This window comes from Pavona decussata, unplaced genomic scaffold, assembly GCF_977016875.1.
Source record: "Pavona decussata unplaced genomic scaffold, jaPavDecu1.1 SCAFFOLD_27, whole genome shotgun sequence".
NCBI lineage: Eukaryota > Metazoa > Cnidaria > Anthozoa > Scleractinia > Agariciidae > Pavona > Pavona decussata.
In genome coordinates, this window is record NW_028145450.1 from 2,055,997 (window position 1) to 2,081,478 (window position 25,482).

General features: G+C 37.5%; 1 protein-coding gene across 3 annotated transcripts; it reads left to right on the forward strand.

The window, feature by feature from the left end:
• Window positions 1-1,165: 1,165 nt before the first annotated feature.
• On the forward strand, window positions 1,166-25,210 carry LOC146485294 (uncharacterized). Of its 3 annotated transcripts, XM_085103641.1 has the most exons (17): window positions 1,166-1,269; window positions 7,844-8,193; window positions 8,696-8,860; window positions 9,561-9,674; window positions 9,984-10,106; window positions 11,027-11,123; window positions 11,642-11,860; window positions 12,092-12,468; window positions 12,827-12,994; window positions 13,851-13,961; window positions 14,736-14,852; window positions 15,374-15,464; window positions 15,802-16,182; window positions 17,185-17,307; window positions 17,687-17,809; window positions 18,427-18,780; window positions 24,342-25,210. In XM_085103641.1, the coding sequence occupies exons 1-17, from the start codon at window positions 1,197-1,199 to the stop codon at window positions 24,968-24,970; spliced, it is 3,615 nt and encodes a 1,204-aa protein (XP_084959767.1). In that variant the 5' UTR covers window positions 1,166-1,196; the 3' UTR covers window positions 24,971-25,210. The 3 variants fall into 3 exon arrangements, with proteins under 3 accessions (XP_084959767.1, XP_084959769.1, XP_084959768.1); XM_085103643.1 differs by lacking the exon at window positions 15,802-16,182 and having other exon boundaries at window positions 24,342-25,208; XM_085103642.1 differs by lacking the exon at window positions 14,736-14,852 and having other exon boundaries at window positions 24,342-25,208.
• Window positions 25,211-25,482: the final 272 nt, after the last annotated feature.

The window sequence follows — 25,482 nt, forward strand, 5'->3', positions numbered from 1 at the left end:
TGTCTCAGCGTTTAACTATCACAACTGTAAGAGTTAGAGGATTGCTTCCTGGAGTAAGCTTTCTTAGGTTTCGGCCTTTTTAAAGGGTACGTGCAAGAACAAGTTTTTGCATTGTGGAAAATTCAGTGACAAAAATTACGTAGATACTGTTATGTAAGCCTTTCCGGTAGGAAGATAAGAGTATAATACCTACACGCATGGTTCGCTGCAAGTTGCCTCTCGGCATTGAAATAACTTAAAGATAACACCAATTCAAGAAGCGGATACGGAAACAAAGGAGCGCAGTTCTTTTTCTGTATTTAAACTGTTAAAACTTCCCCTATCACTGGAAGGGAGTTTGCGTGAATAAATTGTGGAATTATTTTTGTTATTAAAAGATAAAAGGTTCAAACAACAAAGCAGAATACAGATTGGTTTGTTTAACCAAGGTCACTAACCTCCATCAGTAGGGAACTGTATTGACAAAACAAGTCATGGAATACCTTTTCTTGATCTTTCATGTTCTTGCAAAACAACATATTGTTAGAACATGGAAAAACAACGAGATTAAAGATGGGTCTTTTTATCTAGCTTCTCACCAGATTTCCATTCGTTCACCGATCTCTCTTTGGAGGTATTGGGGACTCGGGATGAGGGAGAAATGTGCTATTTATGAATCCCATTTCTACGATTCACGTCCAGCTTTTGCAAAGAAATTATAATGCATTCCACCTTTCGTTTTGTGTTTGTATTCCTCATCAACACCCGAATTTGACGTATCCCGTTTTTTGTCCCGAATTAAACTCCATAACACGCCTCGCACAAAGGAACGCTTTTTTTCCTTCAAAAGAATAAAGGCTTTTTTGTGAATTTCGTAAAGGGAATTGAAATACTTTCTTATAAGGATGGATTTGGCTGGCGTCAATCGCTATTTACCAAAATCATTGACTGTTGATTGTTGAGAAAATACTTCTATATAGGGATGGTGTCAAATCTTCAAATGTCGCGTAAAACAATGTTGGCGGCGTTTTTGGAACCTTTATACTATTAGGCAGGTTGTAGGATTATCAAAACATGGTTAAGTAATATGAAGTTAAAAAAATAGATGTTACCTGTTATCTGATACACTGCATTTTTCGCTTTGGAAAAAATATATATCGCCTGCCAGATAGGAGTCTCACTTTTAGAAGTGATAATCACTCCAAGACATCCAAATCATGGGATTGAGTCAAGGAAGTCTGCCTCCTCTGTTGGTTAGCTTTTGCCTGTTATGCTTCCAAGGTGTTGAAGGTAATTAGATTTCCGTTAATTGTTATATACTTAATTTTATATAAAGTTGTATAAAGCTGTATGTTTTTCAAAGCTAGGCGTTGTTCTTGCTGCTTAAGCAACATTCCTGTAATTTTTTTGAACAAGAAAGTCGAACTCGAAAGTTTGGCTTTGAATTCTGCTCAAATTTTAAAACACTATATTGCTGCTTCAGTAGCTGTCTATCTATTTTCTCGGCAATGTATGTAAAATATGTGTAACTCGATTTCTTACCATTTCTTTGCTGAAAAGAGAGCAAAAGTCAGAGCACCCAGTAGTATTTTAAAGCTAACATTCACAGAACAATGAAAACAATCAAAACATCACTTTGAAATGTGCAAATTGTGTATCGGTCAAGGCTTTTTATTCAACTACTAATATCAGAGAGAAGAAAGAAAACAAAAGACCGTTTAGACGGTTTTGGTTTCACTCTCCTTCCATGATCCAATGCACGAACAACATCTTAAAGTAAATAAAAACACATACGCTTCACTTAAGCATAGAACGGTTTCCTACTAAAAAAGCCATTAATTAGACTCGTCCACTGGTGGTACCCATTAGGTTGTCAAGTGGAAGGAAGATTAGCATCTTACTGACTTGTTAGGGTTATCAAAATAACAACTGATAGTTTGTTGGTATCGAAAACCTATTGTGTCGAACTTATTTTAGCAAAACACTTTATAAAAACAATAACATATTTATTGGGTTTAAACACAATAACTGGTGACCCAGTAGTTTTCTTTTGTGGCCTTTAAAAATAATAAAAAAAAATTAGCAAGGAGAAGCAGGGTGAAAAATAATTTTAAAAATAGTTAAATTTAATTATTACACTGTATATACATAATCTAAAAAGTTATCGTCATTGTGAAATGATGTAAAGTAGAATTATGAGCTAAGTGTCTTCTATCACACATTTCTTTAGTATATTAAGTTTCGCTTCTTTCGCGTTGTTTTGATTTTTATTCTTTTGGCTGGCAGTACCAAGGTGGCAATTATCCTCATAGAGCGGTTTTCATTCGAGTGTCAATAGTAATTTCCAGTGTGCTTTGGTTTTGCTTCACTATGCTCTGTGATTGGTTAGCAAAGTCAATCGTGCGAGCCATTTTCTGTTGAACATCGACCACTTTGGAAATGAGCAGTTCCATAAGATGAAAAAACAAAAACAAAACAAAAAAATCTAGAAAAAATTAAAATAAAAAGGGACAATTTTTGCTTTCTGTCACCATACCGGGAGAGACGGGAATCTTGTTTGTCGATGATATTTGAATTCAGTCGAAAGTGGGTCAGCCAGTAACAAAAGTGTTTTGTGCTAATAAGACATGTCCGGAAAAATTCGATGAAGAATTTTTAATTCCCGGTAAGCAGATTAAACAAGTCGCGAAATGAAAATACGCTCCACGCAATTGGGATTGGCACGTTCTATATCTTGTTTTCGTCAGTCAAAAAAAAAAAAAAAAACGTTTAAGCCTTGTGCCTCAGATCGAGGGAGCTATTTGAAAAGAGGTTTTACAACTGATTTTGTTAACATAAACGGAATCTAGATTGCGTACTCTGCGTTGCTTCTGTTGTTATATATTTTTTTTTTTTGTATCACAAGACTGAAAACGACACGAGGCGATATCAAGATATATCACCTTTTACTTTAAGGTCGCTGAATCCAAATTATTTGAACAAAAGGGTCGGTTTTAGTCACGCAACAGAGGATGAAACCGTTGAAAGTTGATGACCCTGAAACAACAATTTTGTTCTATTTCAGATTTTTTTTTTATCAGTTTACAGTAATTTTAAAGCCTTGTGCTTCAGCTCAAGGGAGCTATTAAAAAAAAAGAGTTTTAGAACTGATTTTGTTAACATACAAGAATCTAGACTGCAGGTACCTTGCGTTGTTGTTTATTTTTACAAGACTGAAAACCGAAAGTGACAGCAAGGAATGCCATCTTTTAGCTGTGACAAATAAGGCCACTGAACCCAAACTTTTTTGACAAGAAATCCGAGACAACGGGAAGGTCGGCTGCAATACTTACAATAGCAGAGTATGTGGTCTTGATTTGAGATAATGTGCTGAAGTTTCTTTTTGTTATTTAAGTCAAGGCCCTCGTAAAAATCCTGCTTTAACGCTTTTAAAAACGGTTAATGTACCCAACCTAAATATATCGACTGAAAGATAAAACAACACTGAATTGTCGAGTGTTGCTAAAACGCCCTGTTTATCCAATGTACGTGAGCACAGTCATTTAGACCGAGAACACCACAAACTGCACGTCTGATTAATTTATCGGGAATATCCCGTATAAATATAATCTTAGAGTATTTCTTCCAAGACTTAAAAGTTAGCACCAGGTTTTTAGGCGTTTATAAGAAAATAAAAACATCTGGAAAAAAATTAAAATAAAAAGGGGACAATTTTTGCTTTGTGTCACCATACCGGGAAAGACCACGATAGTCTTGTTTGTCCGTGATATTTGAATTCAGTCGAAAGTGGGTCAGCCAGTAACAAAAGTGTTTTGTGCTTATCAGACATGTCCGGAAAAATTTGATGAAGAATTTTTTTTTTGACGTTAAGCAGATTAAACAAGCCGCGAAATGAAAATACGCCTTACGCAATTGGGATTGGCACGTTCTATATCTTGTTTTCGGCAGTCAAAAGTAACGTTAAAGCCTTGTGCCTCAGTTCGAGGGAGCTATTTAAAAAAAGGTTTCAGAACTGATTTTGTTAACATAAAAAGAAAAACTAAATTGCGTACTCTGCGTTGTTGTTGTTGTTGTTATTTTTTTTTTTTTTATCTCAAGACTGAAAACGACACCAAGGAATACCACTATCACTTTAAGGTCGCTGAATCCAAATTATTTGAACAAAAGCTCCGAGTTCTGACTGAAGGGTCGGCTTTAGTCACGCAACAGAGGATGAAACCGTTGAAAGTGGATGACCCTGAAACAAAAGGTTCTATTTCGTCTTTTTTTTTTTTTTTTTTATCAGTCTACAGTAATTTTAAGACCTTGTGCTTCAGCTCGAGGGAGCTATTCGAAAAAAAGTGTTTTAGAACTGGTTTTGTTAACATAAAAGAATCTAGACTGCACGTACACTGCGTTGTTGTTTATTTTTACAAGAATGAAAACCGAAAGTGACATCAAGAAATGCCATATTTTAGCTGTGACAAATTAAGATCGCCGAACCCAAACTTTTTTGACAAGACCTCCGATTCAACGAGAAGGTCGGTTGCAATACTTACAATAGCAGTGTGGGGGCTTGATTAGAGATATTGCGCTGAAGTATTTTTGTTATTTAAGTCAACGACCTCGTAAAAATCCTGCTTTAATGCTTTTTGAAACTGTTGATGGACCCAACCTAAATATTTTGAATGAAACATACAACACTGAATTGTCAAGTGTTACAAAAACGCTCTGTTTATCCAATGTTTGTTTGTTCGATCAATTAGACCGAGAACACCATAAACTGCACGTCTGATGAATTAATCGGTGAATTAAATCCCGTTTAAATAAAGTCTTCGAGTATTTCTTCCAAGACTCAAAAGTTAGAACCAGCATTTTAGCCGTTTATTAACCCCAGTAAATTTATTCCTCAATAGCTTTTTGGTATTGGGTTAGTCACAGGTAACCATTCCATTGAGAATCTAGACTGCACGTACACTGCGTTGTTGTTTATTTTTACAAGACTGAAAACCGAAAGTGACAGCAAGGAATGCCATCTTTTAGCTGTGACAAATTAAGGTCACTGAACCCAAACTTTTTTGCCAAGAACTCCGAGACAACGGGAAGGTCGGTGCCAATACTTACAATAGCAGAGTATGGGGTCTTGGAGTAGTTTTGTTATTTAAGTCAGTGACCTGCTTTAATGCTTTTTAAAACTGTTAATGGCCCCAACCTAAATATTTTGACTGCAAGATACGACACTGAATCCTCGAGTGTTGCAAATACGCCCTGTTTATCCACACTGTTCGTGCGTACAATCATTTAGACCGAGAACACCACAAACTGCACGTCCGGAGGAGTTTATCAGGAAATACCGTATAAATATAGTCTTGGAGTATTTCTTCCAAGACTCAAAAGTTAGCACCAGGTTTTTGGCGTTTTATTGACCACAATAAATTTATTCCTCAATAGCTTTTTGGTATTGGGTTGGTCACAGTTAACAATGCATTTCATCGAGACTCAAAAGTTCGAAGCACTTTGTACAGCAAATTAACAGGTACTGCACGGAAGTATCACTAAATGGGACTCAGGAATGGAGTTGTTATACGATTAGTCAAACTTTAAAATATCACCCGCGGTCTCTATGTAAACACGTTATACTGTACTGAACGATAGACAGTAGTGTTTAAGGGCAGGAGGAGACTTTAATTTTACTTATAAGTTTATTTAGCTTTCTATCCACAGGCTCAAACGTAAGAGCTTCATTAAAGAGAAAATATACACTGCCACTGAAACAAATCATTTTAAATACGACCCGTTGGATTCAGGGTCTCATCCACGGACTTTCAGTAAAAAAGTGTTACGACATGCACTTCTTATGTGACTGTCGTTGCGTGACTCTAAGTTCTCCAGCTTCAGTGATATTATATAACACTGACAAGAAGGAAATCTTCAAACGGGTTACAACAAAGACTTTATTAGCGTCTCCAAGAGCTATCGCGTTTTCAGTATGAGTAGGTTTTTCAGCCATGCACTCGCTCTAACCAGATGAAAATTGCTAGCTACAAAGTTGATCAACCCCCCTTTGCAGTTTCTATTTTCTAAGCAATTCTTGGTTTTCACGTGACGTCACCAAATTCTAGAATTCAAAACTGGGAGGCCTACCAAATTTTTACCTTCATTCAAGGAAAGATTACCTAAAAATATACCTGTTCACAATTTCTTAGCTCGATGTCGTGCTTCCTTTTGAAAATAGAGCAGTTTCAATTTCCAAGTTTCCATCGTGCGTGACATCAGGAGGACGGCCGTGACAGAGCTTTTCCGTATCTTAAAAATGACTCTTCGGGTGATTTTTAGCATTCTAAACAATTTAAGTTTGAGGAGAAATATTAATCTAAACATTCGAAAATTCACAAGGCCAAACAAACCTCTTTTCTTGCAAAAGTGAACTCCAGATGTTTTTTCCTATTTCCGGCCGCCATATTTGTGCCCCTCAGAGGGACACAAACATGGCGTCTCCACACTAAGCTCTATAAACTTATGTGGAACATTTTGTCAAATAACTCGAGTACGGAATGCCGCACAGACCTGAGACTTGGACAGATGCCATATTTATTTATCCTCTATACCATGTCAATTTCTTGGCTTCATTTATGGAATAGTTTTGATTTTTTTTTTCAATGGCGTGACAGTGAAAACCGACAATACCGACATAAATATGTCAGCAGCCGGTAACTACGAGATTACTACCTGTTGTCCTCGAATGCACAAGATGTAGCACCAGATGGAAGGAAGCAAGCAGCATTAAAGTACCTCTCGCAATTTCCTGCTATCATTGAGTCCAGTGAACCATCGCGGCAATATTGCTGTTAATTTGCATTTTTCCGGGGACTGTTTTGACGACAGAACAAGGTTTACGCGGCGATGGAAAAGAAACAGATTCGGTCGACGTTAAAGGTTCGACCAGTACCTGGCCCCGAGAGAGACGACCTCATCTGTGCTAACAGATTACAAGCCCCTGAAATCAATATTCAAGAAATTAGTTTTTATCCGCCATTCACCGTCTTCAAAGAGAGGGCAGGTAAAGGATTTATCCAACACTACGGGTCTCTCAGCCGTCAAGGCAACCAGAACCAGACTGAGTGTTTAAACCACGCGACAGATTTATTGCATGCGGAACTTAGTTTTTAGTTTAAAAGGGAAAAAATCTAACTAATGATCAACTAAGGCAAGAACTTTGCATAGATCTTAACCAGGAAATACAGTCCAGTACACATAATTTATAACAAAAGGGTGAACGGTGTGTTCGCTGGCAATGCGTGACACTTGAAAATGTTATCTGATGGGATTGACATAAAAATAAATACAAAAAATGTCGGAATAGTTTTAAAATTTTTTTCTGGCACATAATTTATGCCTATCTTATTTTACTTTGGGTTTATTTTAGACAGTTTTTATTTTTCTTGTTCAGTCCTTGTAACGTTCAGTTATTACGTGACAGTTATTGCGTGACTCAAAATGTCACGTATTCTTACAGCATTTGTGAGGCATTATTACTTTCGGAGTTCAATAAGAAGATAAAAATTAACGTTACTTTCGAGTGTGAAGGCGTTACTTTCAGAATTCTACTATACTTCAATCCAAACGGTAAATATTTTTTTAAGTATTTCAAAGGCGTGTGGAAGGTTGAGGACATACAGCAAAATCGAAAGAAAACAACATAGAACATCAAACGCCTTCCTTGTACAACTCGGTAGTTTGTTTGTTTTGTAAATTGTTAAATTATGTAACATTTCTCGTGCCAATCAATCACGACCGACAGTCAACTACTATTGCTAGCCTTAATGGACTGATAGAGCTTGGAAAATAGTTTGGTTCAGAAAGCCTTCTGTGTTTTATGTAATAGGAGCTGAGAGAGGGAAAATTGACGTCCAACCAGTGGACAACGATGCTTACCATTGCGAATATGCTTCACTTGGCAGCAGTTTTTCCAGTGGAATTCCCGTTCGAGTGTTTGCCTCAGTTAATCAAGGCAACGAATCATCCCAAGTCCACGATTCTGCTCTTGTGTGGGTTGAAGGGATCACAATCAGGCGTTTCAAGGCGTGTGTTGTGATAGGCGGTCAGAACTCCCGTGGCAACACCACCATCGATTGGTTCGCTTTTCAAGGATCTCAGTCGGGCGTTCAACATGGCGAAACGAGATTTACTCTGTTTACAACTGGGACAAAATGCAACCAGGTGGCGTTTTCTCAGGTGAGATCCTGTTTTTAATTGCTGTATGTTATTATGATTTCGATTTTCGTTGTTTGGTTTCAGAGATATTAAAGTGAGACTTGGTGACTTCAAAGTAATAGGCTCAAATTAATCAGTTGCCTCTTAATCTTGCTCTCTTAAATTTCCCTTAGGTAGGCGGTGGCTTTTTGAATTGCCATTTGCAGATCCGAACAGGTCTTCAGAAGCCACTTTCCCGTGCGACACACCATATTCCCAATGCTAGTTTCTTGAATTGAGGCAATTTCACTTCTGGTTTGAACTTGCATGAGCATCTGTAATCGTTTTTAGTCAAAAACTACCGAAATTATAGTGGCTGATAGAGACATATGAATGTAAACATATGAAAGATGCATTCTGAACTGCGGATGAAAGATATATTTCATAAAAAAAAAAACCTTCTACTTTTTTGGTCAACCTCGATTTAAAATAAACCTAAAATATCATTATTTCAAAATCATTTATTGCATTTTTTCTCTCACAGGCCTTTTCAACGACACCTAAAGTTCATGTTACTGTTCAGCATGGAACTCTTGATCAAAGGAAAGATGCAATGGATGTTTGGATAGAAAGTATCTCCAGAGGACAGTTTGAAGTCTGCCTACGAGAATCAAGAACATTTGATGGACCTCACAGTAATCTTAAAGTGGTATGCTAACATTTTATAATTAAATTGGAGTTATCAAGAGTGGGAAGGTTGTGAGCGGACCTTGCACTTTTATAACTTTTTTTTAACTATGTGAGCAAGCGTTACCAAACTTGGCGATTTTTTTTAGAAATTATTTTTTTTGTCTCCAGTTATGCACAATTTTGTGTGACAAGTAAATGTTTACTAAATTTGATGTTGCCACGGCCACAAACTTTTGACAAGCAGCTTTTTCAGAAATTCTAATATTCTTGTTTAAAATCGACAGCTATCAACCCTCGTTCATTACCTTTTATGTTTTTAACTGTTTAAGTGTTATTCCGTTGGTGTTGATCAAGTTGGTGTCCTTCAGAAAGTTTCTGGGAAGAGCGGAAATCCAAGATGGCCGCATGTTCCAAATTATGATGCAATTCTCATGCCATATGGCGTCACCACTTTCCAACCTCTGAGAGATATTCTCGGACGTCCTATTTACCCTTCAAGTTTTTTTTTTTTTTTTTTTTTTGGCATAACTTTAACGCTGTCAAAGATATGGAGGCCTCCCGGCCCCAGAAGACAACAAAAACGCGGTTTAGATAGGGTTTAATTAAGTTGTCGAATTGGGAGATCTTTGAAAACAAACCACTATAAATGTTTCCAGGCTATTCTTTATCATTCTATGTATGTTTAACTGTTAATGTACCACCATTTATGTCTTTTTTAGAACTGGATGGCATATGAACATTTTCCATCGTCGTGGGATGCCAAAGAGTCATCAAAGGTTCATTTTTCTGAATACGAGATTCCAACTGCTGCTGACAATTACGCTCTGTGTAAAGTATGTCATCATGATAAGTGTGATTAACTTTTTTTAAAAATTTAGTTGGTCCCTGAAAAACGACTTCAATCTAGCGAAAGCTGTTGCTTTATATGCTATTTTTAAAAGGGTCTATCCATTTTAGTTTCAAAATTACATATCAGCAAAAAGTTTATTTCTTTATTTCAGCATGCTGTTACTCTTTCGTCTTTTGTGAAGTTATAGTAAGCAGAGCAACATTGTAATACAATTTTCTTCATTCCAAGAAACCTGCGAAACCTAAGTGTTTAACTAACTTTCCATTTGAACAATTTTGCATTTTTTTTGCAGACTATCAACTTTACAAAAGTGTTTTACATGGCACCAGTGGTCCTCACAACTGTTATCAATGAATGCCAAAACAACTCCAAAAGAGCATGCTTAGGGAAGGATCCATTGACCAGTTGGGTGGAGGTAAGGCATCCTTTTACTACATCTTTTAACACATGACTCCGCAAAAACGTGAATAAGAATAAAAAAATTAAGGAAGAATTTCATTTATATCTATACTCATTTTATGAAGCTGAATGAGAAAAAAATAGGCAAAAAATATGATTGACACAATAATTTTTCCATTAATTTATCTGATAAAGAATTATAGTACATGTCAGTTAATGAGTCCGCAACTGGCAGCGCAAAAACCTGGGAAACGCTCAATAAAATTTCATACTAGAAGGTTCCTCAGGCAGTTTCTGCCCATAACCTTTTTTTCATATATCTACACTACACCAAACAAAGCCAAAACAAACAAACCAAAAAAAAAATCAACAAACAAAGAAAACAAAACAAGCAAAAAATAAATAAATAAATAAATAAATAAATAAACAAAGGGAAACAAAATACAAACTGCCAAAAAAAAAAAAACTACACTTTAGCTATAGGTAAAAGATGTTACTCAAAGATTGCCTTTTTTTCTTCTTCCGGCTAGCGTAATCTTTACGTTGGAGTTCCCGCTAACAAATTTGTTGTCATCTGTAGAAAATGTTTCTGCGTGATATGAGAAATAAAAAAATGACCCCGCTTTGGCTGAAGCCTTTCCATAAATGCCATTATATGCATGGAGTATCTCTCAAGGAAAACTAGCACAGCCTGCAATAAATTCGATGATAAACCCTTAAAAACTTTAGTAGAAAAAAAAAAAAGAAAAAAAAAACATTAAAGTTTAGTTGAATATCGTGTTTGACGTTCGAGTATCATTTACTGTAACATTCACAAAGCAAAAAGAAAAAAATTATATTCACTATTTTCGTTACAATGGTAGAGTGATTCTATTTATACTGCTACATGCAATTCACATCATTGAGATCACTTACGCATGGTCATATGTGTTGCAGGAAGTTACTAAGACCCATTTTCGTGTGTGCATCAAAGATTATGCTGGATATGATGGTCAGAGAAGCAGTGTTGCCGTGGATTACATGGTTATTGGAGGTAATTGTAAAAAAACGAGGTCTAATTTTTGTCTAGCTTTAAAAAAAATTAAAAAGAGAAAGTTACCAACACAAATGCATTCTTATTAAAAAACGACACGAGGAACGATTTTATCACTTAAAGTAGTGCCATTTAAAAGTAAAATAAGAAATCGAGTTTAACTCTATGTAGACCGGGAACAGCGGAAAGGGGGGGGGGGGGGGGGGTGGGGCGGTAGGGTCGTCCTATCTATCCTATAAGCCTCATTTCCATAGCTTTTACAGTTGCAAAATCCGAAAAGTCCGGTGTAATCTTAGTATACTTTTCTCTTCCTATCATGAAACGATTACTAAATCTACTACCTAATTGTCCCTTCACGGTAATTGTAATGGTATTATATACCGAATTTTCTATATACATATTCAAAAGCAGTTTACATTACTCAAGTGTAAGGGTGAGATCGGACATCAGCATATACATCTTAACGGTGAAAGGTCCCTATAAGTCATAAGTCTAATTTCTGTTATATTCTTTTTAAGATCTTGATCCCTGTAATAACGCCAGCTGCAAATATTACAGTCACTGCGAGGCTTCGTCTCCACAACAATTTGCCTGCGTATGTGAAAGCAGCTGTCCATCATACCAAGAGCAGATGTGCGCTTCTAACGGCCGTACTTTCAGAAACCTGTGTTTATTGAAGAGAGAGATCTGCGAAACACGTGGAAACTACACAGAATATCATCCCGGAAGCTGCACCGGTATGCTTATTCAGTTTAACATTCAAACGCCATTATTTGGTGTTGTTCTTTATTAATTAAGACTTGCGATTGAGATGTCACACCTGAAATTTAATAGCAAGATCTTAAAGTTAAGAAGAAACAATCTTATTTATATATGTTTGTTCGTGTCGCAATAATTGTTCGCTTGCCCCAACAGTGAAATTTAATGTTTTTTTTTCCCAATGGATCTATATTCATTTGTACTTGCAGGCTTTCCTCTACAGAAAGGAAGACACACGTTTCAAAACCATCCATCCTGGGCAGAAGATCAGTGTGAAACCATTCCTTTTGAACCGTTCATATTTTACCCTCACCAAAAAATTTTCATACAGCTCACCGTGAACCATGTAAACTACTCTGATGCAGCGTTTGTGCATGAGGCCACCACACCGTGGGTTGAAAGCATTAATAGCACTCAGTTTACCGCCTGTGTAACTCGAGCAGGAAGGAATGACTACCCTACAGATAATTTTGCTACCGTCGACTGGGTCGCTTACCAGGGTGCCCCCTCTGGTGGAGTGGCTGGAGAGGAAACGTTTTCTCGTTGGTGGACAGGGACCAGTTGTCAGGCGGTAACCTTGCCAAACGTGAGTGTACCGCTTTTGTGTCATTTCTGTCCCAGCGGTAGCCTAGAAGAAGGCCCCGTGCTCCTAATAGTACGTTTCCGTTTATCTTGAGAAATAAAATACAATTTTATTTCTGATCCTGCAGGTAAGATTCAGTTTCTTACCAAGCGCCTTATAGATCACCAAATTTCTCTGCTCTGCGTTATACTTTAGAAGTGAATTTCAGTCAACATGCTCATGGAGTATGAAGCAAAAACCATTTGAAAATCATTATTTGAAAAATAAAAATAATGCTTTTTTCTCAACCGTTACGAATTCCTTCATTTATCCGTATTGTAAACAATAATGCTTGCTCAACTGTTATCTTTATACTTTGCAGGGGAAGTTTTTTGCCTCGCCAACAATATTCGTAACGGCGGAGCACCAAAGATCCAGTTTGAAACATGATGCAGCCACTGTATGGCTCGAAGACGTCTCGGCCAGTTCGTTTAAGATTTGTATCCGGGAACTTCAAAACTTTGCAGGAGTTCATGACGACATCTCTGTGGTGAGTAAATGTTAATGATGTCTATATTATACAGATAAATTACCACAGCACGATCCATACTTTCCGTTTCTGTTTTTGACTTTTTATCCCGTGTCATATTACTTCTCTTGTTGCCCTGAACCCATCATCACCATGTCACGCCATGTCACGTCACGTCACGTCACATCACGTCACGTCATCTAATTTCTCTAACCTTTATTATTATCTAATCCAATTCTCTCTTGTCTTCATTTAAACGCTTTAGTGACGTCCATCTGATCTTATTTCAAATCTCTTCCCATTTTGTGCTTCTAGACCCTATTCTATATTCCAATTTGAACACTGTTCTTGCAATCTCGACTCTAGTTACCTTTGGATTTGACCTCAAGTACGCGATTGAGTATTATTACAACTTGTCGAGTATAGCTTGCGTGGTTTAATTTAGATTTCACAATTCCTAGATACAACACTGTTACCTATATATGGTAAACATTGAATGAAATATATAGGCCCTTTTTATGGAGGAAATTACCGACAAACATAAGATTGCTATGTGAGCTGAATAGCTTTAAAATGAACATTAGGAAAATGAACTTATCTGATCTTATAGATGGTCAATGTAGAATAGAATGTGTTTTATGTAACTTTAAATTAACAGTTGAATTTTACAGGCATAGTTTGTATTGTTGTGTGTTTTTGTCGATTTTTACATTTTTGGTTTTATTGCGTTATTTAGTTGGTGCCTCAAATAGCTATATTAGAGCTACAGGTTGATGGCACTAAAAATTATTTGTTGTTACTGATATTTTCTATTTTCTGCGCAGGGTTGAGCCATAGGCATATTTTAATGGACGTTCTTTATTTTATTTTGTTTCAGAATTGGCTGGCGTTTAAGACGTTACATAGGCCGCTGTTTTCAGAGCATAATGATGTCAGCTTCCAAAACAGGAAATTGCCTTCCAAGAATCATAACTTTGCCTTTTGTAAAGTACGTATAACACAGAACCTAGAAACGTTATCATTTGAAGATGGAACTGAAACGCAATTGACCCACTCTCCACCACACTGTTTCACTTCCAAAGACCAAGGCAGATACCTCAAAACACTTTATAGCATGTTGAAGGGAATTGTCTCACCCTGTAAACATTTTTTTTGGTCAACTTTCATAATTAAGGCGATCGTGGCTTTGTAAAACGCAGCAGAAATTGGAGTAGGATATACAAGTTAGAAAACTCTATATAATCTCTGTAATAGTGAGAATTGAGGTCAACTCACCGATCGACGGCACTATCAGAGGAGCCAAAAAACCTGTATCAAGATGACTTCGTGTCTTTTTCTCCCTTTTCCTTTTCTTTAGGAAAATATTGATAAAATTTCGAATGCTTTAATGCATGTTTGCCTGAAAAGAACAAGAAAAGCTTGAATTGTTAGCTAACACTAAACCTGCTATGCAGAAAGAACGCCGGGGCAACGGGTAACCACGAGCAGGCAACAATTAGCTTGTCCGCTCAGGTTGCCCATCACACTCCAGGATTTGAATCATCTTAATCGGTCGTGTGCCAGACATATAAAAATATCGTAAGACCACATGCATGTACGTAAAATTGCATTTAAGGCTTTCAATTAGTCATAAACTTAATCTGTTCCGTAATTAATAGGTCTCAGTTTTTTTTTTCTGCACAATGTATGGCCCAGGTGAATAATGGCACATATCTTGCAGTATAAGTAAACGAGACTAATCAGAACTATTTGTGCGTTTTAGGATGTGAATTTTATTCGGAGTTACACCAAATATCCGACAGTGCTACTATCAGCAAAACATTCAACTAGTGGAGGAAATGCCGTACCAGAATGTAACGGGATTGTAACCTGGATTGAGGTAAGTACAGACAAAAATAAAATGCCTCCATAAACAAACATATTAAAGAACACTTTTAATCCTATCTATACCAACATACTTAGTATTTAATATCTAAGAAAACTAGGCTAAGGCCTTGGAGAAGTTCCCTTAGTGTCCGTCGTTATGTTTGAGCTTTACAGCAAGTCGGTTGTACTTCATTCTTGATATTTCTTGGGCTACATGTTCCAGTGTTCTCTTTTTTCCATTCTTATTCATAGCATGTTAGTTTAAATGGTCTTTTTTCACTTTTTCAGTGCTGCATCATTCTCCCTCCTTCGAAAGAACTAAAACCCCATTTAATTATCTGCTGTATATTATCGTTTCTATATGAACTTTTGCTGGAGCCGAAAAAAATGCAATTTGTTCCTAGGAGAGTTTTTCCTTTGGGAAGCGAGGATGGTGGGGCGGGGAAAAGGGGTGCATGGGTGGGGGTTAAGGGCTTGTTCCTGTGCTTTCTTGGTCAGCCGAAGAAAATACTGAGGTTGTGTCTTCTTTTGAAGTTTATCAGCAACTCTGGATTTAGGATTTGCCTCAAGGAGCTGTTTGTACAACGCTTTGATCCTTTGACTGTGTCATACGCAGTATTATCAGGTAAATAGCATTTCCCAGTAGTTTGTACAAGTCCTGAAAGTAACTGAACTGCGATTGTGCATATTGGGAAAGAAACTGGAATCTTCACAATGGATGTAATATATTTGCTTCTCCCCGATTCCATCAATGAATTAATATGGCTAGAGCTTTACAGCTATTAGTAAATAAAGAAAGAGTGTTTACCAAAGCAACCGATTACAGTCTAAAAGCTTGAGATAATCTTCTTGAATCATGGCAATTACAATGCAAGAAGCCTCCAAGCTACCCAATTTAACTGAAAAAATAAGAGGTAGGCTTCCATTGCAGAAACACATGTAAATTTACATCTTTTTCACAGACGTATGTCCCGATAGCTGGAGCTATTTTAAGGGATACTGCTACAGCAAAGTCTCTTCCTGTGATTCTTGGAGTAACAGCCAGGGAAAATGTTCAACATTGGGAGCTAATCTTCCCAGCATTCACAACCAAGAAGAAAATGTGTACGTTCAAAACCTGCACAGCGGGGAACAAGCCTGGCTGGGTCTGTCTGACATCAACGCTGAAGGAACCTTTGTTTGGAGTGATGGAACACCTTTTGATTTCCATTACTGGGCAAACAAACAACCAAACAACTTTCGCGATGAAGATTGTGTTCACACTCTAGGCTTACTTCGTGGCCATGAGTACAAATGGAACGATGTCAATTGTTCGGACTGTCACAAGTTCACTTGCAAAAAAGGTAAGGCTAAATAGTCTCATAAAAAATCGGCTGGAAAAATTTAAACACAAAACGATTGCCTACGAAGTTATTATTCGTATCCAAGAACAGAAAAAAATAATGGCATTTATCAGTCGCTAGGCCTACACTGAAAGCCAGGACTGAGCAGTGTAGCTCATTTGGTGTTAAAAAATAAAACCTAGGACTTTTAAGTTCCAGCCCGGCAGACCTGGATTCATTTTTAAACCATTTGTGTATTTTTTTTAATTATTTCATTACGCCGTAATAATAGTAAAAAGAGGCATAAAATGCCGCGGTGACAGTCTTAATCTGAAAAATCAAATTCTGAGCCCTCACCGATAATCGAACTCATACCTCCCAGATAACTGGTTGGACTTTTTTACCACTAAGCAATAATAATAATAATAATAAGAAGAAGAAGAAGAAGAAGAAGAAGAAGAAGAAGAAGAAGAAGAAGAAGAAGAATAATAATAATAATAATAAATGTTATTTAACCAGGGTGACCTCTTTAGCATAAAATGCTGATATCAATAAGGGCCCTGCAAAAAAGAAGAGAACCCTAAAAAAAATGCTTGAAAACAGCCACTAAATTTGAAGTGATTTGTTGAATTCGTATTAGAAGACGGAAAACTCGTCTCGGACGGAATTTCGTCTCACAAAAACCCGACTAGTATGAATTTAAGGACGGTTAACCGTGTTAGTTTTCCGAGTAATGTGAAATTCAGCTTCGACGCCATGTTGGATTTTCTATCCCAGAAGCACTTGGGGGATCTCTCAGTCCAGTTTTAAATCGTAGGACACACAGAAATCCCGTGGCGATTGTCACGTCTAATAGGAATTTAGGACGGATTTTCGTCGCTGACGAGTTTCTCGTCTAAATTTTTCGTCGGTTTGGCCGGGAAAGTTAGACGTATAAATTGAGACAGGAGACTCGTCACACACCGGATTCACATTTGACGAGTTTTCTGTCTAAACATTGTATGTGACATTTTATCGCTTCAGATTACAATGAGTGCCAAGGATTTTCCCACAACTGTCCAGTCAATGCCACTTGTGTGAACAATGATGGTTCTTACAGCTGTCGGTGCCATTCTGGATATCGTCTGTATGGAAACAATTGCACAGGTTTGTAATTCCATCGCACACATCAGTCTTACTCTTTTCAAAACAGCTCATTGAGCCTCTTAACTCTGACGCAACCCTACGAAAACAGAATAAAAACAAAAGAATGACATAATAATAATAATTATTATTATAATAATAATAAGAAGAAGAAGAAGAAGAAGAAGAAGAAGAAGAAGAAGAAGAAGAAAAGACAAACCAAAAAGTAAATAACAACAAGTAAACAACTTAATAATTAAATGTCAAGAATTCATTATCGAATGCTTTCTTCGTGTGTATTATAACGTGCATTTCCAATCACTCAAGAATGTAAATTCCTTGCATTTTTAACAAACTATATTGAATCGAAATAAATGAATCTCTTATAAATTTTCTTTAACAGATGTGGACGAGTGCCAGGTGGGATCATACTCCTGCCATGCAAAGGCCAGTTGTATCAACGTCCCTGGTTCGTATGCCTGTAAATGTATTGGCCATATAGGCGACGGCAAACGTAACTGCGAAGGTACGTTTTCCAGCGTATTTTAACTCTGTGCTATTACTATTCTTAGTTCTTCAACGCAAACCGTTTTAGAAAGGAAATTCCTTCCTTAATATAACTTGAATAACACCAAATTATTGTTGTATACTATTTGGTTTTGCTGACGCAATTCAATTACTTTTGACTTTCACCATCAGAAAAATAAGCCAGGCTAAAAGGTCATTAACCATGAGTCACAATTTCTTTGTTTCGCGATGTCACTTAACGCTCAGCAGTATTAAATATTTTTGTGGCAAAGGTAGAGACAGACAGGATTTGATTCACATTTGTGCCTTCTGAAGCTATTTTCATAAAACGTAAGATTTGTTCTTGTACTGTTAGCTAATTTGTAGATTACTTACTCTTAGCCTGGTAGCGCTTTCCCATGACCAGGCGCTTGCGCAACTTACTCGTGATAAGATGATAGCTTTTTGTTTTGTTTTGGTCTATTTTTGGAGGTGGCGGGAGAAGGGTGGGGGATAGAGAGGAAGTGACAGGGGGGGGGGGGGGGTGGGGGATCGCGAGAGGATGTTTTTTTTTTAATGTAAAAAGCTATCGATCTTAGATTAAGCCATAATTACAACACTGCTCTTTCTTTACAGCACCTTTGGTGACAGCTACCACTTCCTGTACTGAACGTAATCCACTGGTGCATTTGACCAACACAAAAGGTGTAATACAGACACGCGATGGCACCTCCTACCAAAATAATGCTGATTGTCGATGGACTTTGTCTTCAAACACATTGCTGCAACTCCAATTTGCAAGTTTTAGGACGCATTCATCCGCCGACTACTTAACTATCTACGATGGCGGGTCATCGTCCTCTCCTCTGATTGGTCGATTTAGTGGACGCTCTCTCCCTTCCCCCATCGTGAGTTCTTCTAACAAACTTTATTTGCAATTTACATCGGATGGTTCAGGTTACGATCGAGGATTCAAAGCATTTTACAGAGGTATGGTGCAGTTTCTCAACATTAGCAAGATTCATTGCAAAAACGGCCTGTGTGCTTGCCTGCTAAGTAATCCTGGGTTTAAGACCTGGCGTTTACCATCGGGTGTTGATTTCATACAGAAAACACTCGGAAATAAAGAACGCCTTTGGACTCGGTTGCAATTGGGCCTGCCTTTGCTTTTAGTTGAATTTTAGGTCTGAAAATGTAAGCAATTTTACCAAAATAATGCGTATATATTAGCTTATATTAAGGTCATTCAGTTTTTGCGAAAGTTAAAAATGAAAACTGAAAGTGAATGTTCAATGCTTTTTTAATTTTATTCTTTTTGAAAGCTGATAAATAAAAAATGAATTAAATGTATATTCTTTTTAATTTTTCTTTTCTTGAAAAATGAAAACGACCATTTTATGAAACCAAACTTCAACAAACCCTCATGAATTTTACATTAAAATGCGCCACATTTAATGTAGTTTTCGAATAAGCGGTAGCAGCCCACCCTGAGCATGCGTGTTTCAGTCCTAGGCCCAGACTCTCTGCCCTATAAATATTTCTCAAAAACGCCTTGTAAAATATTAGAACGGATGTTTTATGAGTCAAATGAGTCAATGAGTCATGAGTCATGAGTCATGAGTCATGAGTCATGAGTCATGAGTCAATGAGTCAACAGGTCGGTTCAGCGGTTTTTTTATAAAGATCGGACCTGCTGAGTTCCAACCCAAAATGGCGGACCAATCAGCGAAGCGTGAGGTGAGTGAAATCCTTGTCCATCTGGTAAGACATGCTTTCGGTAAATGGAGGACAAAAGTAGATAAAACTACTTAGACTAGATACGACAAAGCAGTGGCGTGGGGGATAAGTGGGAAGGGTGAAAAGAGTGATTTACGGTTAGGGTTTCCCCTTTTCATTTACACCAGCGTGACAAACTAGTCAGTAACTTACCGATAAGTGTGCGAAAGAATTTTCTTTGGCACTCCGAGCGACCGATTTTCTACTTCAAACCGGGCCAAATCATCAATACACCGAATGTCAAAGAACGACTGTTCACAGATTTGAGTCTTTGAGCGCTGGGAAACTCCATAACAGGTTTAACTCAATTCACTTTAAGCGCTGTGTTCAAAGGGAATTAAAGACTTTCGTTCGCAGCATTTATAACATTTAGGCCGCCATATTTTTCGCGGCAGGGCCTGGGAACTGCTAACGAACAGCCCAGGTCGAGATTTAAAAGGGAACTAGCTGCCTTGTGCAGGCAGCAATAAAAAACGCCCCGTGGGGACGAGCCAATAAAGTATGTATGTATGTATGTATGTATGTATGTATGTATGTATGTATGTATGTATGCATGCATGCATGCATGCATGCATGCATGCATGTATGTATGTATGTATGTATGTATGTATGTATGTATGTATGTATGTATGTATGTATGTATGTATGTATGTATGTATGTATGTATGTATGTATGTATGTATGTATGTATGTATGTATAAAACAACTAGACAAAATAAGTAAACATAACGCATAATTTTATTGTTTCTACAGAATTTCTTTTTTCAGACCTGACTCATTGACTCATTGACTCATGTCTCATGACTCATGACTCATTGACTCATTTGACTCATTAATACTTTACACTCGTAAAATATTTTCGAACGGCAACACAAAGGCGCCCGTTTACGAAAGAAAATCCCAACCATTCCACGTAAATTAGATATCCACGTAAGCGTCAAAGATTTTTCTTTTAAAATCTGGAGGTTACAGACCCATTTCCTCGTTACAGTCAGTGAGAGAAAGAAAAATGTTCAAAAATCTGTATTGTCGCGTGTCACATTGCTCCCAGCCGGTGCCGGGTTTACCTAAAACAAGAAATCCGGAATCCGCAATAAGACACATACACACAAAATGAAAGTTCGACATGAAAATTTCAACGGAGGTTAAAGTCACTTGGGAAACAGTTTTTATAGTACTTGGAAGAATTATAATATCAGTAAAGTTTTTAAAAGTGAAATTTTCAAAAGTTTGCCTAAGATTTCAATTGCTGCAGTTAAGCCTATGGTGTTGGTACTCTAAAGCAGTCCCTTTAAAGCGTGAAAATTTAAAACACATCAGAACGACACCTATCTATGTATTTTTAAATTAAATCAAATGCACGGAATTCGTAAATCAGAAAAGACTTTCCTTTAATTCCCGGCTTTTTGTTTTTTTCTTTTTCTGTGTAACTTGTCGTATGCTTATTGCCTTGAGAGTATGAGATTTTTGTTCTTTCGGAAGAGCTTGGGGAGAGAGATGTGTACGATTGATGGTATTTTGACTAGCATGCGAACAGCAGACGTATTTCCGGTCGTACCTCCAAAAAATAACGTCTGTGATCTCGAGCTCCGAAACTATTTCCGTGACGCCATTTCTTTTCTTCTTTACTCGACCAATGAAATTGAGTGATAGAAAGATGTTATTGATAACACGCGCGAAATCGCGAGGACCGACAACTGCTTCAGAAGCGGCATAAGTAGCCATGAGCGCGGAAACGCCGAAAAAAGTTACCTCGGCCAAAGGAGATTGTTTTTTGTGTAAGGATAAAATTTCCAGTCTGAAGGAGAAAGTGAAGATCTTTGGCAAGAGTGAACTGGAGATTGGTGCGTTAATTCATCGCTCACTTGGAGTCGATTTGTCTGTTTACGTTGGCAGCGAGAACCTATTGTTATAACATGTTGAATGCCTCCAGCAAGGCCTTAAAAAAAATCAACCAGATCGTCGATGCTATCAAGCAGAAGTTTGAAAATAACGGACCTCTCCGTATCAAAAAATTATCGAAAGATTCAACAAAACCGACTCAAAAATTAAAACCGAACCTCGGGCTTCAAACGGACTTTGTAAGACCAGGACAATGGCGACAACACGGTAAATGATGTTTTCCGATGTTGATTTGCTTTTAACAAATGGTTTAAGTGATGATTTGAACCAGAATTCTGTAACTTCTATAATTTTCATAACAAACGTGCCCGAATTTACTGCGAGTGATCGCTTTAAACAAACACGGAGTGTCTTCAAATTTTACATGCGTGTTTGCACGCACGCAAAAAACTGAAAGGTTTTTGCCTCTAATAGCAAACGTATTGTTTATTTCAATAAAATGTTTTGTTGGAAAAGCTTTTGTTTATTTTTGTGTCTTTGTGAATTCATATATGCGTTTGAGAAGTGACAGATGCGTAATCAAGGACCATTTGATAACCATATTATTTTACGTCAGAAAACATTTGTTTAATCATTCCAGTTTAATATGCAGTTAATTTTGGAAACCAACAACATTTATTTATCCCCGTATTAGTGAGTTAAACCGCTCTAGGAAAAAGTTTATTTATGCGAAACCTATGGAAACATGACAGGAGTCAGAGCCGAAGATGTCCCATACTTTGGCAAACGCGTGGTCTAGTGAACTCTCCCAGTCTTCCGCCATTTTTTTTTTCTCGCGGACATCGAGATCCCCACGTAAAGCCCACGCATGTTAGCTCCACAAACAGAGGAGCCGAATTCTGATTGTTGAAGAACTATTGACGTCATGGAAATCGTTTCGGAGCTCGATATCGCAACGTTATTTTTCGGAGGTACGACCGGAAATACGTCTGCTGTTCGCAGGCTATATTTTGCCAGGTACAGTACGTAGTCAAATTAACGCATTCACGATGGAAACAAATCTTCACACGTGTCATAATATTGTGACTAACGTATATTATGGCTCAAAAATTTTTCTGGTCATATAAGTGGGGACGGGGCTTAAAATATTTAGACTTATTACTTCTTAATCAAAATCAACAGATCTACTGCTTCCAAGGTATCTGGAATTAGAGGATATGAAATATATATATATTTTTTTTATCTACTTCCTGCTATTGCGATATCTAAATTATGGGAAATCGTTCACAGGCTCCTTAAGTTCTTACTGCATTTCAAAAAAGGCCATCGTTTCCTTTGTACCGGCAGCTCGACACTCTTTTGTAAAAAGGTGGATAAATGAATACATGCATACATGACTGAACGTAGGAATGTATGCCAGCAGGCATGACAGAACCAGGAGCGAGTGAGTGAGTGAGTGAGTGGGCAAGCAAAGGAACGAATGAATGAATGAATGGACAAACGAACGGACGGACGGACCGACGGAAGAGTTAATAAATGAATAAATAACTTTGCCCGCTTTCTATCCAGGGTCGGTGCCAATTCGAAGCTTTTTTTAAATGAAATCTAAGTTACCGACTTGTTTCAAGACTTTTTATATTATCATGCAAAGACTGTGAGTCTTGAGAAGAGTTGATAGGTAGGTAGGTAGGTAGGTAGGTAGGTTGCCTTTATTTATACACGATGTGCATGAAAGCTTGTGGTATCGTGTACAACACATTACGGGTTTTAGGTAAACCCGCGGGTTTCAAATAAAGCTTTTGTACGGCGTGACTTTGATACACGAATCAAAGTTAAGACTGAATCTATCCGTATCCCTTAAAAGTAAATAAATGAATAAATAAATAAATAAATAAATAAATAAAACACAAACAAACAAAAGCACACACGCATATCGGTGACGAATACTGTAAAATCACTACTCTTGCAACAAGTTGACGTGAAAGTTTGAAATAATGTCTAAATTTATTCATTTATTATAATATAAACAAAGAGTTGAAGTACCGTACAGTTCCCACCGGAAAGAGCCGAAGCTAATCGAGACGGGTTGGAGCAAAAAAAAAAAAATAAATAAATAAGTAAATAAAATAGAAAAAAAAATTAAAAAAAGACAAACAAACAAACACAAAAAAGTACACCAAGCTAGACTTTCAAAAGCAGAAAAAAAAGAAAAGAAAATTACAATTCAATATAATATATGAAAAGAAAATTGTACACTACGATAAAATCATACAGTACAATAACCGAGGTTATCTGAATTCCAAAGCTTAGTTGAAAAAAAGAAGAGAACATTTGAGTGTGCTTAGGTTAGATATGGTTACCATCCACTTTTGACTTTCAATTTAATTACACGACACATGCCACCATTTTACATTTTATGACATCATACGTTTGTTGATTAGGCAGCAACCGTTTAACGTCATGGCGTCCAAACTGGAAGCGCTTGGAAAATTTAAAATCTAAAGAAGGCAAATATAAAGTCCTTTTTTTACTAGATAATGACGTACTATTTCTGTGTTTTTAAATGCATTTGAAATTAGACTGTATTTCTCAAATTATGTCTCTCAAGAGTGAGTTTTGCTTGAGCATTTTACGATTCGGCAATCGGTGATTTAACAAAAATAACCATGCAATTCTTCGCTAATTACTTGGCATCTTAAAGCATTTTTCAACCATTAACATCACTTTTTTTACTTTTTACTTTTGGCCAAACGTTTCTCAAAACTTCAAATTGGTAAATTCAAGGAATAAAAATGTCATCTCTCTTTGATCTTACACATGCGCAGAAAAAGAATCAAAATAAAAAGTAAAACAACAACGACAACAACGGAAAGGTTATGCCTCATTATTCTGTGATATTTACTTAATATGTTTTTCTTATGTTTCCGTTTTAGCTATCACAACAGGCAGCCTTCGTTTGAGTGGTAATTCATTAGCCGCTGGTAGAGTGGAAATATTCTACGATAATCGGTGGGGCACTATTTGCGATAATGCCTGGGATATAAATGATGCTTACGTGGTTTGCAGACAGCTTGGTTTCCCCAATGCTACACGAGCTTTCCGAGGCGCCTATCACGGTCAGGGATCCGGTCCCATTTGGATGGATGATGTAGCCTGTTCAGGAAGCGAGTCTCATCTTTACGACTGCAGACACCGTGGATGGGGAAACCATGACTGCACTCACAGCAGAGATGCCAGTGTTGAGTGCCTTCCCATCCGTTTAGCGAATGGAGGAGCTAACTACGGCCGGGTTGAGGTTTTCTACAAAGGAATCTGGGGCACAGTGTGTGATGATGAGTGGGATATCAATGATGCTCACGTGGTGTGTCGTCAGCTTGGTTTCCCTAGTGCCTCTTCCGCTGAATGCTGTGCACGATACGGTCAGGGATCTGACCCTATCTGGTTGGATAATGGCCTTAAATGTGGAGGGGGAGAGGCTTCACTGCTTGATTGCAGTCATTCCGGCTGGGGAAACGTTGGCTGTCACCATGGCGAGGATGCAGGTGTCATTTGTAACACCTAGGAACTGTAATATTCTGATCGGTCCTCCTCCTCCTCACTTTTGGTGAAGAGAACTAAACAATTGGAGGTAGCTGTATGATCTGACCTTCTACCGATTAAGTGTTTTCTTTTTTTTTTTTTTTTTTGTTAGTTTTACATTTCGGTTCCTCGAGCAAAGCAATGGTCATCATGCTTCTAACATCTTTAAAAGTGGAAAATGAAACTGTTCTGTAACGTTCGTTTTTATGTTTTTTTTTTTTTTTGTTGTTGTTGTTGTTTTTTTTTTTTTGTTTTTTGTTTTGAATTCTTGTTAATTTTTTTTAGCCTGTGAACAGGCTACAGTAGGGGATATGACGAAAAGAAAACACCACGAGCGAAACGAGCCGGGGGGAAACTGTGCCGAGAGGGGAGCTGGCCGAGGGGGGACTGGGGGGAGGAAGGGCGCGGCGTAGCCTGTAGACAAAGGTTTTATGCCGCCGTTCCAGGGAACCCGCTGTGCACTAGATTCTAGTGCAACCTCTGATTGGTCAGATC